The sequence below is a fragment of the Hemiscyllium ocellatum genome, chromosome 3 (genome assembly GCF_020745735.1).
Source record: "Hemiscyllium ocellatum isolate sHemOce1 chromosome 3, sHemOce1.pat.X.cur, whole genome shotgun sequence".
Classification (NCBI taxonomy): domain Eukaryota; kingdom Metazoa; phylum Chordata; class Chondrichthyes; order Orectolobiformes; family Hemiscylliidae; genus Hemiscyllium; species Hemiscyllium ocellatum.
Window position 1 is genome coordinate 33389520 of NC_083403.1, and position 16406 is coordinate 33405925.

General features: G+C 38.8%; 1 protein-coding gene across 5 annotated transcripts in view; it reads left to right on the forward strand.

The window, feature by feature from the left end:
* atg5 (ATG5 autophagy related 5 homolog (S. cerevisiae)) overlaps positions 1 to 16406 on the forward strand; it is a 283848-nt gene that overhangs the window by 150746 nt on the left and 116696 nt on the right. For 4 of the 5 annotated variants that reach the window (XM_060849497.1, XM_060849505.1, XM_060849512.1 and 1 more), the window contains exon 8: positions 13585 to 16406. The exons of the other annotated variant lie outside the window; for it this stretch is intronic. In XM_060849497.1, coding sequence (XP_060705480.1) covers positions 13585 to 13721 — 137 coding nt within the window. In that variant the 3' untranslated portion in view covers positions 13722 to 16406. The remainder of the gene's footprint in view (positions 1 to 13584) is intronic. 5 annotated transcript variants of the gene reach the window in all.

The window sequence follows — 16406 nt, forward strand, 5'->3', positions numbered from 1 at the left end:
TAAGTTCTGTCCTAATTTGCCTTTTCAAAATGCAGCACCTCACATTTATCTAAATTAAAGTCCATTTGTTACTCCTCGTCCCATTGACAAGATCACATTGTGCTCTGAGGTCCACTACATCTCCAATTTTGGTATCATCTGCGAACTTACTAACCATACTTCCTATATTCAAAACCAAATCATTTCTCTTAAAATGATGAAAAGCAGTGGACTCAGCACCAATCTTTGTGGCATATCACTGGTCACAGGCCTCCAGTCTGAAAAGCAACTCTCCACCACCACCCTCTATCTTTGAGTCAGTTCTGTATCCAAATGGCTAGTTCTCCCTGCATTCCATGTGATCTAACGTTGCTAACCAATATACCATGAGGAACCTTGTTGAACACCTTACTGAGGTCCAGATAGATGATGTCTATTGTTCTGTCATCTTCAGTTCTCTGTGTTACTCCTTCAGAAAACTCAATCAAGTTCGAGACATGATTTCCCATGCACAAAGCTGTGATCAGTATCCCTACCCAGTCCTTGCCTTTCCAAATACATGTAAATCCAGTCCTTGGGGATTCCCTCCAACAATTTGCCCACCACTGATATCAGATTCACTGTCTTGCACTTATTGGGAAAATTCTCAGGAATACAAATTCAAGGGGAAACCTAGCATTAATTCTGCATGAGAGGAGAATGCTGATTGGTTAGCAAGTTGACTGTAGTCAAGGTATGCCATGGAGAATGCATCCATCAAAGCTGATTGACAGTTAACTGCTAGTCTGCTCTCTTCTATATTTTGAACAATGTATTTGAAAGATGAAGCATTTTGTACAGATTTTGGTGTTAAATGCACATTTAAAATCAAGCAGGGAAGCTTCTTTTTTGCATTGGATTCTCTGCATTGCTAGCAATCTCTGGCAGTTCAAAAGTTTGAGGTATTGAAAGTAGGTTTTGAAATTACTGCATAGCTTGCCTAGTTAATATTTGGAACTCTGAGTATAAATGTTCTTGTTTGATGTGTAACTTCAGTAAGCAGTAACATTTCTGTAGTGGACAATTTAACAAATAGAATTGACTTTTGGTTGGATTACGTTTATTGTACTTAATTATAATATTTGCTAGACAGGACTCTAGATGCATCATGTTTGTACCGGAGAGGTTTATTAATTGAAAATAAACCTGATTTTGAAAGTGTGTTATTTCAAATGTTTTGTTTAGGAAATTTCTTTTTATTAATTTGTATTTCCATCTGGCAGTTAGCCAACAGCAGCAATGAAGCATCTTCTGTGGCTGAGGTTTTTTTCCCTAATCAGCTGGTTTATGGTTGCAGTATTCAAAATTGCTTCTGCCACAATTTAGGCAGTATATTACAGATCTTGCTCTGCAGAGATGTTTTCCTAATATTACAGTTTACATGGCTTTTAAATCAATGTCTTCTGGCTTTCAAAAATTCGTCAATACTTTCTCCCTATTTAGTCTATTTAAATTCCATATGATTTTGAGTATCTCTATCAAATCTCTACTTAGCTCTAGCCTTAGCTTCCCTAATCACTGAAGTCCCTCATCTATATCATAATTCAAAGCAAAGTTAAATTCTGGGCAAAGCAATGAATTTGGATTTTCCTCTCCCAAATGTGGGCAATCTTTAAGGTAATAATAAACTCCAACAGAATAGTCCAGCATTCCCTTTTCTACAAAGGCTAGAGGAGTATAATCTGTATGAACCCTGAAACCATCGTGATATAGATTAGATTTAGATTAGATTCCCTACAGTGTTGAAACAGGGCCTTTGGCCCAACAAGCCTACACCAACCCTCCGAAGAGTAACCCACCTGATCCCATTTCCCTCTGACTAATATACCTAATACTATGGGCAATTTAGCATGGCCAATTCACCTGACCTGCACATCTTTGGACTGTGGGAGGGGACCAGAGCACCCGGAGGAAACCCACACAGACACTGGGAGAATGTGCCTGAGGCTGGAATCGAACCTGAGACCCTGGTGCAGTGAGGCAGCAGTGCTAACCACTGAGCCACCGTGCTGCCCCAGAAAACGCATCCCTCGGTTGGCTCGAACCACCACCACCACCCTTTCAGTTAACAGCTGAACGTGCTAACCGATTGCGCCACAGAGAAATACATTTCAAAATGTTGAAGAGACAGTAACAATCGGTTTCTTTTTGCATAATCAAGTATCACTTCTCAATTGAACTTTTAGAAAAATAGTCCAACGACTTCTGTGTACCTGATCCATCATCATGTAACAGAACTGCACGTACACCCAGGTCATTATCATCAATTACTACCTTGAAGTACTACATGAAATTTGGAGAACAATGCTGTTTAATTAATTAAGATTGTTTTCAGTCCCTCGTAAGTTGATTGGCAACTATTAATGATACGACATTTTTTTGGCAACATATCCATGTCCGTGGTAATCCTGAAATTTTGTACAAACTTGTGGTAGAAACCACGTAATCCCAAAAATACTGGTGATTTGTTAATCCTGTGGGGCAAAAAATTCCCCTAATACCTTTGCTGTTCTTGACAACATTTATCCTTGTATTGTATAGTCTAGATATGCCACCCATGCTTCTGCAAAATCACATGTTGTAAGTCTTATCACTAATTAGCCAGAATAGAGCTTCTAGTTCTATGTGGATCTTCCAGGTGTCACTGTATGCCAGCACATTTTCAAACTAAACCAAAATATAAGGAGCTCTGGCTGCCTCTTGGTTCATCTGTCTCTGCATAGTTGCTCACGCCTTTTAATGCAAATGTCTTTATTCAACATTGAAGAAGACCATCCGGTGTGACAAAGGCCATGTCCTTTTGCTTGGGGTGTCGAAGGATCTGCCCAGTATCTATGTAACAAGTATATTTTGGTTCAAAACAAATTGACCATGCCATATGTAGCAGTAGAGCCTTCCAAATTACCCTCAGCACAGGCTTTGTTATCTTCCTAAGATGTCCTTTTGAAAATCCTGTGTGAAGGCTGAAGCTCTAAAACTACTATTCTTCTTGAGAAGCTGCTAGAAGATTTCCTATTAACATCCCATGAACAGCCGATATCTGAAGAGATACCAGTGACAACTGTGCTCAGTGACCCATCTGCGTGTACGAAGATGTGGAGGTGCCAATGCTGGACTGAAGTGGGCAACGTCAGAAGTCACACGACACCAGGTCCATCGTGTTTATTGGAAATGACAAGCGTTTGGAATGCTGTACATTTGTTAGATGAGTGTTGTCATTTCAGTGATTCTTTGCCATTAGTTTTAAGAAAATGTTGTCACAATATCTGGTGTCTAGCATCGGTTGGAGGATCTGTGCAGTGAAGAAGTCTTGCTCAAACTTGTGCATGAAAATGGTGTATTGAAGTGCAGGTTTGGTCCCCATGGCTGTTCAGTGTGTCTGGATAAAGAGTTGGGTTGTTGAAGGTGAAGACATTATGATCAAGGTGAAGTGGATGAGTTGTGGATGGCATCTGGGAATTGGCTCTTGTCGGTGTTGAGTACTGAAGCAGTTGTAGCGATGCTGTCTTTGTCGGGGTGCTGGTGTAGAGTGACAAAACATCCATTGTGGCAAGGAATGCTCCTGGTTCAACTGATCCGTGGGTGCTGAGTTTCTTTAAGATGTCTGCAATGCTGTGACAGAAACTGGGGGTTCCTTGTACAATGGGTAGTAAGATGCCCTCGCCAAGCCAGAGAAGTTCTCTCACAGGGTTCCGTTTATTTTGTCTTCTGTGTGTGTGTGTTAGATTATAGGGTCACACATTTGTACAGCATAGAAACAGGGCCACCTCCTAATCCAACAAACATCAAACTGTACTAATTTCATTCACCTGCACTTAGTCCATTACTAGCTATGCACTGGCATTTTAAGTCCTCATCCAGATGCCAGTTAAATGTTGAGAGTACTTGTCTCCATCATCCTCTCAGGCAGCATGTTCCACATTCCATATTTTTACCATTGGCTGGTTGAAGAAATTTTTCCTCGTGTCCTCTGAACCACCTACTCTTCACCTTCTTACTTGTATCCAGTGGTCTTAGACATGTCTGCTATGGAAAAAAGATTCTCTTGGATCTATCTGATGTATGACTCTTAATTTTGAATACATAAGTCAGATTCCCTGTCAGCATCCACATTCGAAGGAAGACTAACACAGTCTATCCAGACTCTCCTTATAACTAAGGTTTTCATCCCAGGCAACATACTGGTAAACTTCGTCTGCACTCTTTCTGATGTAGTCACAGCCTTCTGATGGTCTCATCCTTCTGCATACAGTATTCCATCTATGCCTAACCGATGTTTTACAAATTTGTAACAAGATTTCTTTGTTCCTATATTGTGTGCTCCAGTTAATGAAAGCAAGCATCCTATGTGCTTACTTCATCCTTCTGAGTCTACGGACTTGTATGCAAATAATTCTTTGTTCCTCAGTTTTCCCTCGGAATCTATTATGCATTCTATATATCCTTCCCTTATTAAGCTTCCAAAAATGCATCAGTTCATACTTATCAGAGTTAAATTCCATCTGCTGTTGGTCTGCCCAATTTGATATTATACTATAGCTTGAGACCATTGTCCTCACTGTCAACATCACCACACATTTTTGTGTAATCTGCAAATTTACTAATTATATCTTCTATGTTCATATTCTGCTCAAGGAACTATGCTAACTATCCCTAATAAATGCCTCCATTTCCAAGTATTGATTGATCCCATCCTTCAGAATTTTTTTCAGCCATTTCCCTACCACAGACATCAGACCAACTCATCCATAATTAGCTGGCCTATCTCTGCTGTTCTTCTTGAACAAAAGAACCGTATTAGTTATCCTCCACTCATCTGACCCTTTAACCTGTGGTCAGCAATGTGTTAAATTCTCTGCCAGGGCACAACAGTCTCCTCTCTTGCCTCCTCTAGCAGGCTGGGATACACCTCATCAAGCCCTGGGGACTTAGCCACCTTTATGCCTGCTAAAGCATCTAATATCTCCTCCTCAATAATTTTAACATGTTTTGGACTTTATCATCCCAACTGAAATCCCTGGCTACAGTGTTTTTCTCCTTTGTAAATACAGATGAGAAATATTCATTTAAGACCTCCCCCTGCATCTGTTGTTTAGAAGAGTAAATGTACTATAGAATTCAAACTATGTTAATCGGCTTTACATATTTATTGAATAAGTTAGTTTTTTTGCTAAAAATCAATGTATACTTGTTTATTAAATAAAGTTGTAATTTTTATTTATTTGCAGGCGGCACAGTGGTTAACACTGATGCCTCACAGCGTCAGAGACCCGGGTTCAGTTCCCGTCTCAGGCTGTGTGGAGTTTGCACATTCTCCTCGTGCCTGCGTGGGTTTCCTCCGGGTGCTCCAGTTTCCTTCCACAGTCCAAAGATGTGCAGGTCAGATGAATTGGCCAGGCTAAATTGTCCGTAGTGAGAGGTGCATTATTTAGGGGTAAATATTGGGCGTAGGGGAATGGGTCTGGATGGGTTACTCTTCAGAGGGTCAGTGTGGACTTCTTGGGCCGAAGACCCTGTTTCCATACTGTAGGGAATCTAATCTAATCTAATCTAAGCTATTAGATAAATTAATTTATTGGCCACATTGGTATCCGGTAACTCCCTGTACCTTGGAAAGATTGGAAAATGGTCCTGTGAACACCTATTTCTTAAAGTCATACAGCCTGGAAACAGACCCTTTGGTCCAACTTGTCCACGCCAACCATATTCCCAAACTAAATGAGTCCCACCTCCCTGCATTTCGCCCATGTTCCTCTAAACCTGTGCTATTTATGTACTTATCCAAATGTCTTTTAAGTGTAGCTGTACCTGCACCTGTCACTTCCTCTGGCAGTTCATTCCACACACTATTCACTCTCTGTGTTTTAAAAAAAAGTTGACTTCTTGTCCTTTTTAAATCTTTCTCCTCTCACCTTAAAAATATGCCCCTAGATTTGAAGTCCTCTACCTTAGGGAAAAGACCTTTGCTAGTCACCTTATCCGTGCCTCATGATTTTATAAACATTTCTAAGGTCACCCTTCAACCTTCTATGCTCCAATGGAAAATGTCCTAGTCTATCTCCATAACTCAAACCCTCCATTCCCGGCATCATCCTAGTAAATATTTTTTGAACCCTCCACAGTTTAATTGTAACCTTACTATAACTGGACGACCAGAACTGGAATAGTACTGCAGAAAAGAACTCCTCCATGGCAATATGATTTACATGATGTCCCATATCATATACTTAAAACTCTAAGCAATGAAGGCAAGCATGCTAAATATCTTCTTAACTACCCTGTCTACCTGTGACACAAATTTCAAAGAATTATGTATCTGAATCCCTAGAACTCTCTGTTCTGCAACACTACCCAGGGCTCTGCCATTAGTTATATAAGGCTTCCCCTGCAACACCTCAGATTTATCTAAATTAAACTCCATCTGACACTCCTTAGCCCATTGACCCAATTGATCAAGATCTCTTTGTAATCTTAGTTAACCATCTTTGCTGTCCGTTACACCACCAATTTTGGTGTCATCTGTAAACTTAATAACCGTGCCTCCTGTATTCTCATCCAAATTATTTCTATAAATGACAAATAAAAGAAGACACAGTACTGATCCTTGTACAACACCACTGGTCACATGCCTCAAGTCTTGAAAAAACAACCCTCCACCACCACCACCCTCTGTCTCTTACCGTAAACTCAATTTTGTGGCCAATTGGCAACCTCACCCTGAATCCCTGTGATCTAACTTTACTAATTAGTCTATCGTACGGAACCTTATCAAAAGCGTTACTTAAGTCCAAGTAACCAACGTCTCCCTCTGCCCTTATAAATTTTTTTGTCACTTCCTATTTCCTCACTGACTTTCTTCAGTAGCCTGGAATGTAATTTGTCAAGCCTTTGTGATCTATCCAACTTCAAGGAGATCAGTCCCTCCAGTACTTCTCTTCTCATTGTGCTTCTCTAATATTTCACACTCCTCCTTTTTATCTGCATTATCTCTAGCCTTTGTGAAGACAGAGACAAAATTCTAATTTAGAACTCTGCCCACGTCTTCTACATTCATGCACAAGTTACCTTGTATATCTGTGGTAGGCCTCTTGTTTAGTCATACTTTGCTCTTAATGTACTTAACAAAGAGCTTTGGATTTTCCTTAATTTCACCAGCCAAAATATTTTTGTATCCTGTCTTTGCTGTCATGTAGATATATAACATGGAAACAGACTGTTCAGTTTAATTTGTCCATGCCAACCAGGTTTCCTAAATAAATCTAGTCCCATTTGACAACATTTGTCCCATATTCCCCTCAATCCTTCCTACTTGTATACTCTTCCAGATTTCTTTTAAATGTTGTAATTGTACCAGCTTTACCACTTCCTCAGGCAACATACACCACCCTGCGTGTGGAAAAAGTTGCCCCTTAGGTCCCTTTTATATCTTTCCCCTCTTACTTGAAACCCATGCCCTCTAGTTTTGGACTCCCCCACCCTGGGGAAAGGATCTTGTCTCTTTACCCTATCCATGCCCCTCATGATTTTATAAACCTCTATAAGGTCACCCCTCAGTCTCTGATGCTCCAGGGAAAATAGCTCTAGTCTATTCAGCCTCTCCGTGTAGCTCAAACCCTCCAGCCCTGGCAGCGTTCCTGTGAATCTTTTCTGAATTCTTTCAAGTTTCACAACATCCTTCTTATAAGAGAGAGACCAGAACTGCAGGCAGTGTTCCATTACAGGCCTAACCAATGTCTTCTACAACCACAACATGACTTCCCAATTCCTAAACCTGATGCATGACCAATAAAAGCAAGTATATCAAACACTGCCTTCACTATCCTATCTACCTGCGACTCAATTTTCAAGGAACTTTGAACCTGCACTCCAAGGTCTCTCTGGTCAGTAGCACTCCTCAGGACCTTACCATTCAATGTATATCATGCCTAAGGTTTGCCTTTCCAAAATGCCACATCTCACATTTAACTAAATTAAACTCCATCTGCCACACCTCGGCCCATCTGATCAAGATCTTATCGTACTGTGAGGTAACCTTCTTCACTGACCATTACACATCCAACTTTAAGTGAGGACTGCAGATGCTGGAGCTCAGAGCCGGGAGTGTTGTGCTGGAAAAGCAGAGCAGGTCAGACAGCATCCGAGGAGCAGGAATATCGACGTTTCGGGCATGAGCCCTTCATTCGGAACTTTGGTGTCATCTCCAAACTTACTAATCGTACTTCCTTTGTTCACATCCCAAACATTAATAAAAACAATGAAAAGCAGTGGACCCAGCAGCAATCCTCGTGGCACTCCAATGGTCACAGGCCTCCAGTCTGAAAAACAACACACCGCCACCACTGTCTTCTATCTTCGAGCCAGTTCTGTATTCAAACAACTAGTTGTCCCTTTATTCGGTGAGATTTGAACTTGCATATAGTCTACCATGAGGAACCTTGTTGAACACCTTTCTGAAGTCCGTCTAGATCACGTGCACCACTCTGCCCTCATCAGTCCTCTCTGTTATACTTCAAAGAACTCACTCAAGCTCGTGGGACATGATTTCCCAAAGCCATGTTGACTATCCTTAATCAATCGTTGCATTTACTGTTTCTCTTTTCCTCCTTCCCATGTACATTCTAAACTTCTGTAAGCTTTTTTTGAGATACATAAACTCAATTTTTTTTTCAGTTTTATTTTGACCTATGTACTTATGGATGTCCACAGGGAATTCTAGATTTGGCAAAGCTGAGTGTTTCTTTCCGGATACATGTTTACACTGTGTGTCTGTAGAATCATGCTTTTGAATGCCTCCCACTGATTTGTTACTAACTTTCCTTAAAGTAGCTTTAACTTGGTAAAGTTTTTCTTTCCCCAAAATAGTACTTTTATTGCTGTTCTACATTTATTCCTTTCCACAGTAATGCTAAATTTAACTGCATATGATCACCCACTACTACTTCACCTACCTGCTAAATTTCGTTTAGGTGGTAGAAGTTGAGTGTTTAGAAGGTGCCGTTGAAGGAACCTTGGTGAGTTGCTGCAGCATATCATATAGATGATACATACAGTCGTTACTGTTCCGTGGCGGACAGAATAGCTATATTAGAACAGTGCCAAGCGGCATGGCTTATTGAAGAACTTCAGTACTTCAACTGAGATATTGTCAAGGCATAATCTTTGCTATATGCTTTGTAATATTCTTCAGATTACATGTTCTGAATTGAATTGGCTGAAGGCTGGCATCTGTAATGCTGGGGACCTCAGGAAGAAGCTGAGATGGATCATCCACTCAGCGATTTTGGTTAAAGGTGGCTGCAGTTGCTTTAACCTTGCCTTTTGCACTGATGTGCTAGGCTACGCTATCATTGACAGTGAGGACAGTGGTTCTTCTCCAGTTAATGCTTTAATTGATCGTCTGCATGTCAAACTAAAATGTGCCAGGAATTGAGCAGATGCCAAGACCTCAATTGTGCAGAAATCCTGGAAAGTTGTACAAAGTGCAGTAGTGATAATAAAAGAAGAATATTAAGGAAACAAAGAAAGAACACGAAAAATGTGGGCAAGCAAAATCATGAAAAATGATGACTTGAAATGCATTAGGAGCAAGACAATAGCTAAGGAGAAAGTAAAGCCCATTAGAAACCAAAAAGCTATCTTCTGTGTGGAGGAGAAAGAGAGACACCTCTGTGGGAGGAAAAATAATTGGCCATCATTATTAATTAATACTTTGCATCCTTCTTGACAAAGCAAGGGGATATTTTAGTTGAGAAGCAGGGATGTGAGATATTGAGGGAGGTGAACAAAGAGAGGAAAACTCTTTGAAAATGAGTAAAACAGGTGTAGATGAATGCTAATGAAATGTTAAGAAAAGTAGGGGATGAAATCGTGGAAGCTTTCACCATAATTTTCCAATCCTCTCTGGCTGTAGGTGTGGTGTCAGTCATCTGGAGAACTGATAATATACCTTCCTTTAAAATGGGAGCCAATGACAGATTGAGTCATTAAAAGTCAGTCAGCCTAACCTCAATGGTGGGTAGATAATTCCCAAAGGATCATCCCAATAAATCATCTTAATTTTATGTTTTACTTAACTAGCTGGCTCCCTTCAGCCTGTCTGTGGCTAATATTTTCATCCAACACGAATCAGCTGTTACTAGGGGACACAGCTTTGAATTAAGGGGTGGTAGGTATAGGACAGATGTTAGGGGTAGATTCTTTACTCAGAGGGTTGTGAGTTCATGGAATGCCCTGCCAGTAGCAGTGGTGAACTCTCCCTCTTTATGGTCATTTAAGCGGGCATTGGATAAGCATATGGAGGTTATTGAGCTAGTGTAGGTTAGGTAGACTTTGGTCGGCGCAACATCGAGGGCCGAAGGGCCTGTACTGCGCTGTATTTTTCTATGTTCTATGTTCTATATGAATCTGTGTTAAATGCAGATAAATATTTTGATACCTCACGTTCAATGTGAAAACATGCTAACATCAAAGTAAGGTCCTTCAAGTTCCCAAATACCTTAGATTATTGTGAGGCAAGAGAATCAATCTCTTTCCATCTTAAGAAAAAATTCAATAATCCACCTCCACTGCCTTCTGAAAGTGAGTGCTCCAGAGTGTCTCAATATATTAAAAAAACCCTCTTCGCTGTCCTAATAAGGTGATCCCTAATTTTTACACAATATCTTTTTGTTCTGGATTCACTCACAAGAGGAAGAATCATGTCTACATTCAATTTATGAAGACCTTGAATACTTTATTCAAGTCACACCTTATTCCTTAAAACTCCAGTAAAAAGAAGCCCAGCCTGACCTGTTTTTCATCAAGACAACCTACTCTTTTAGATGTTGGTCTAATAAACCTCTCTGAATTACCTCCAACAGAACTAAATCCTTCCTTTAAAAAAAGGTGACCAAAACTACCAAGGTATTTGAGATGTGTTTGAGAAGTGATCTCAACAATGCCCTATAGATATTTTCTAATTAACCTGTTCAGAGATGTAATTATACATCTCTGGAGTTTGTTTTAAACTCCCTATCCTTTCCTGTCATTCTCTGACCTTCATTTCCCATTTTATTGTTTAGCTTATCTGTCTCAACTCTTGCCCTGATTTGCCAATTCTACGTAGGCTTTATCTTCATTGAGTAAATGTGGCAGTTCGAACATAAGTGACATCAGTCTTAAAAGCTTCTTTAAAAAGTGCTGTAATTAGTATATGCATTCTCTGCCTGTCCTTGATGTCTGAAATAATTTTCTGCAGTTACCAATAATGAAAACGTACAGAGCAGTTGATAACTAAATGATATCTGGATATGGCTCCAAGATTATTGCATACTTGAAACAGGATATATTTTGTAATATTTAGTAACCATTACACAAATCAAGTACTTTACCTTCTATCTCTATCCATCTCATCAAAAAGTGTCTTCATTTTATCTTGTGTCCAAATCATTCCTTGCAACTCCATCTCAACAGGCAATTGTTCCAAGGTACAGTAGATTTCAAATACACTTTTTTTTTGTCTGTACAAGAGCATTTAGAGAGTTTCATGGGCCAACTTATTAAGGCAGTGATGATATGAGTCATGTAGACCGGGAAAGTTCCACATTTTAGTTCTTAAAGTCTGTAGTGAATAAACTGTTTTTTGCGAAGTTGGTGGTATTAGAATTGAGCAATTCGTTTTCCAGATTAGCAAAGGATTACTTAGGTGGTGTATAGTGGCCCAGCTTACATAAATGACAGATGAGAGTATAGGATCACCAGGCTTTGTTACGATATTCTATGTAGTTGAATAGCCTTCTGTGATCCCATGTGCAAACTGAGGACAATGTCTTGGGCAGGTGTTTTTACAAGTTTTCTTCCAAACACAAAATCAGAGTAAAGAGTGTGATGCTGGAAAAGCACAGGAGGTCAGGCAGCATCTGAGGAGCTGGAGAGAATAGACATTTTGCCCAAAACGTTGATTCTCCTGCTCCTCTGATGTTGCCTAACCTGCCTTGCTGTTCTAGCACCACACACTCGACTCTGACCTCCAGCATCTGCAGTCCTCACTTTCTCCTAGCGAAATCAGAATTGGCAACCAGCTCAACCTGATAACATAAGTGCTGATCAAAGATCCAGATAGCCTTATTTTTCTCTTTGGTGTCATGACCGCAATACATAACACAAGGAAGATGGTCACATCAGAATTGTCCGTTGCTGATTCAATTGAAACCTAAAAGACATCTGGAAAAACAGTGTATTCAAAAAGTTTGACCTTTTGAAAGACTGAAGTAGAGAAGAAAAGAGAAAGTGACATTTGATTTATTTTTAATCAATTCTTTCTGCAGGTCTGCACTTTGACTATCCCTATAAAATTTGATACAAATTTGCTTAATGTGTACTCCTTTATGGATTTGTGTTTTTATGATAAACAAAACTGTTTGTTCACTATCACAGGATGAAAGCACTTATCCCCATGTGTATATGTTTGTTTTACTGCTACATCATGTATTGCTTGTAAGATTGAGATCTCATTCACCAGGAAGCATTAGGCCAAGTTTTCTTTCAAGATTAATTACCCTTTTAAAATGTGTGTTTGATGTCTCCCTTTGGTGTATCCTGGCTTGGTTAATCCGCTTTGACCTGACCCACTGGCTATTACTGCAATTGCCATGGTAAAATCTTTCTCCGTGATGTATGGGCTATAGACGTCAGCCTGTGGTTTTTCATGTAGATGGATTCAATTAAATAGATTTTTACTGATGAGTAGAATAAAGTTTAAGCATTTGTCAGAACCTACACAAAACTGTCCAGACTTTCAACTCAGCTATAAGGCTTGTCTGGTATTCAGTTTTTAATTTTCCACTAACATGAAAATGTAAAGTTAAAGCAACTTTTCAAATCTCAACTGCTGTAGTTGTCCTGCAGTACTGTGCTCTTAGCTTTGATTTAACTTTCCACATTTAAGCAATAGAATATTTGAGGTTCCAGTTCTTCTTTCATCACCTAAATACAGGTCATTTCATTGTGATTTAATTGAATTGAAAAGATTGGCATGTCCAATTGTTCTTGCATGTTAGAATTTTTACTCATGCGTGGACACACCTCTTAACATTACTTGGCACAGCTATATAACCTCCCTGTTTTAAATCAAATTCCCATTTAAGACCTGATTTTGCAGAAACTACAATTTTAAAATGAATCTATTGAGTACCATGGAACATTTTATGAATTCCCCACTTTATAAGGAGTTCATAAAGTAATAAAAACTGGGCAACGCTAGGACTAGGGTAGGAAGTGATATGGTTAAGACCCTAACTAAGATGTACTTATTTTTACATGCAATACTCTGCAAATTAACTTGTAATAATGTGTATTACCAACAATCCTAATGTTTTTTTAATTTGATGCATTCAGAAATGTATCTTATCCTTAAATTAAAAGTGTATGACATCGGGACTTGCCATAAGCACTGAAATGTCTAAACAACTGTGATGGTGCATTAGTTTGGCTATAAAACAGAAGCTGTTCGGTGTTTTTGTAAGATTAGACATTTCCACTGAACTGTGAATATTTTATATAACTCTGTTTTGTTTATACTTGAACTAGATATGGAGAAACAGTATCAAGTAGTGATTCACGGAATTGAACCAATGCTGGAAACACCAGTACAATGGCTCAGTGAACATCTGAGCTACCCAGACAATTTTCTGCACATTAGTATCATTCCTTTACCTAGAGACTGAGGAAGCAGACAACTCTGAACAGGAAAGAAAAGCAAACCACTGCTGGACTTGCCAGAACAGTTCTATCTTCCACTTCTACAGAACTTGTCAGAAGCAACTTGACCAGAAATACTCACTGCTGCAAGCCAAACAGGAAGAGATCTCACAACCTGATAAGGGGCTGGTCCTAGTTTTCATCACTACTGTAATTCTGCTGTCGTCATAAAACCTCACTTGCAGCATGAAAACTTCTCAAGACCACTTCTATCATTTTCTAGTAAAATGGTAAACATGATATTTGCTAAGGCACCAAGCAGTGGAAACATGTAGTGCTTATATTGTCCTTCTGATTAACAAATAACCGGGGGTATTTCCAAAAGTGACCATGACCATATTGAAGAATGAGAGAATGGAAAGAAAAATGTTTGTACTTTCCAAAGGATTGTAATGGCTCACAGGAAAACAAGTAGCATTCTTTGCAATGATGCTGGAAAGCATTATACAGAAATTGTTCAGTCTCTATCTCTGTGTCTCTCTTTTGCTCCTCACTCTTATATCTTTCTTCTGTGCCTACTCCACTCTCTCCCCTTTATGCATTCACCCTCCTCTCTTTTCACTTTCTATCTCTGTTTCCTTCCTTCCCAATTTTTCACTTTCCCTTTCTGTGTCCCCCACTTTCTCTCTCCTGGTCTCTTGTCTCCTTTCGCTGCTGTGTTATTCCAGTTATTGGGCTTGATGTATTAAAACCTTGACACATTTTTATCCATTAAATGATTCCCAAACCTTAATCAAACATTTTTGCTTAATACAGTTGTTTACATTCAAGATACTGAATTAGACTCAATTTGGTATTTTTAAATATATTCATCTGGCATTTGTTTCGTAACTTAATAAATAACGAGAATGTAAAACTTTTATTTCAGTTGTAAGACATTTTAAGCAAGTTATTTGCACTTCAATAAGTACTTAACACTCCAAGTTTTCAGAATCATGTGTTTTAGGCATCCTTTTGTCCCTCTAAATAAAAGTCTCAAAGTCAATAATTCATCATGCAGATGACTGTGAAATATCCTCTAATCTAGATTCCTTGTTTGTTGAATACCCTTACTTCTTATGGGGCATGCAGTTAGTGGGTTTGGGTTGCTCTTAACAGCAGTTTTGGAAATTGCAGTCTGTAATTATAATGGAACCAAATTTGTTTCCCAGAGCTGCATTCAACATTGTGGCTAAAAGAAAATATTGGGGTGCACAAGAAGGAAATACAGAATGATTATAGAGGAACCTCAATTATCTGGCATTTGATCATCCGAATTTGATTTTCTGGAAAGATCACAAGATCCCAATGCTTGGCTAAATTATGTTATCCAGCATTCGATTAACTGAATGATATACTCCCCGCCCGCGTCCTTCAGATAATCGAGGTTTCTCTGTATTACCAAATCAGGAGTCTCACATTCAAGGACAGAAATACTTTCACAGTACTAATTATTAAATAAAACTCTGGTCTTTAGAAAATATCCTTTTGCTTTAAGTTGAAATGCTGATGCCTTTGGTTCTAGCTTATTGTGTGCACACTTTGCATATAGGAAATTGTGACTATAAACAGGAGGAAAATCTGGCATTTAGAAATGCAGTTTATTCCAAAACTATGTGCAATAAATAATTTGATTATACTTGCCAGACTTTTTTTGGGGGTGGGGGGGAAGTGGGGAGCAGTGGTAGTGGACAAATTTCCAGAAGTTTCCTTATAAAAGATCACCCTCATTGATTCTGTAATTGAGTTGAACCATTTACAAGTAATAATGCATTTCTCTGTATTTACTAGTATCCATGAATGTTTAGTGTTAGCTATGCTGTTTCATAAGTATGGAAAATTCCTAATTTGCAGATCCAAGTGACCGTTCAACAAATGAAGTTAGAATTAAAACTTACCACTGGTGGCGAGATAGCTGTTTATTCTGAAAATAAAGAAACTCTGAAATCTTTGTAAAACATAGCAATTTGGGAGTGCTGCACGTGATTTAGACCAAGTGCTTTCTTACATGTTTCTTATTTTTCACTTTTGTGGTTCACTATTCAACCAGGCAATGAAGGTGCTCACTTTCATAATATATAGTAAGCCTCTCGCAAATGGCCTTTTAACGAAGTTGTAAACTTTTACTTAGTTTACCAGTGCTAAATGAATGGCTTCTGTCTTCTTTCAGGTATGCATGCTATTGGTGTCCTTGGAAGAAGAGCTACTATGATGAGAGTTATCATCTGCAATGTAGCATTTCATAGGTTTTTTTTGTAGCAGGAAGGTGGGTGGCATCAACATACTTTTTAAATTTGACATGGTATAATGATTGTATTAAGGGTTATTTTAAAGGTTTAATGTGTTGAATGAAAATAAACAACCCAACTTTTTATGTAGTGAAATCTTTTATTAATGGAAAATAGCTTGATGTATGATCACTGCCCCTTTGTGGTTGCCATACAGAAAATTCTTAAGGCATTATTTTGTTGCTTTGTGGTATTGGTCAAGGTTCAGGTTGGTAGATGTTTGTTCCACCTATTGTACAGATTCAACTGGTGAAAACTTTCTTCTAATACCTTGTACATTTGTCCAAATAATGTAATGCAATACTTGTGATACTTAAGTAATCTTGTTATTTGTTTTAATTATGCAATGAGACTAGTTCTTTTGATAATAAAAAAAACAGCAAT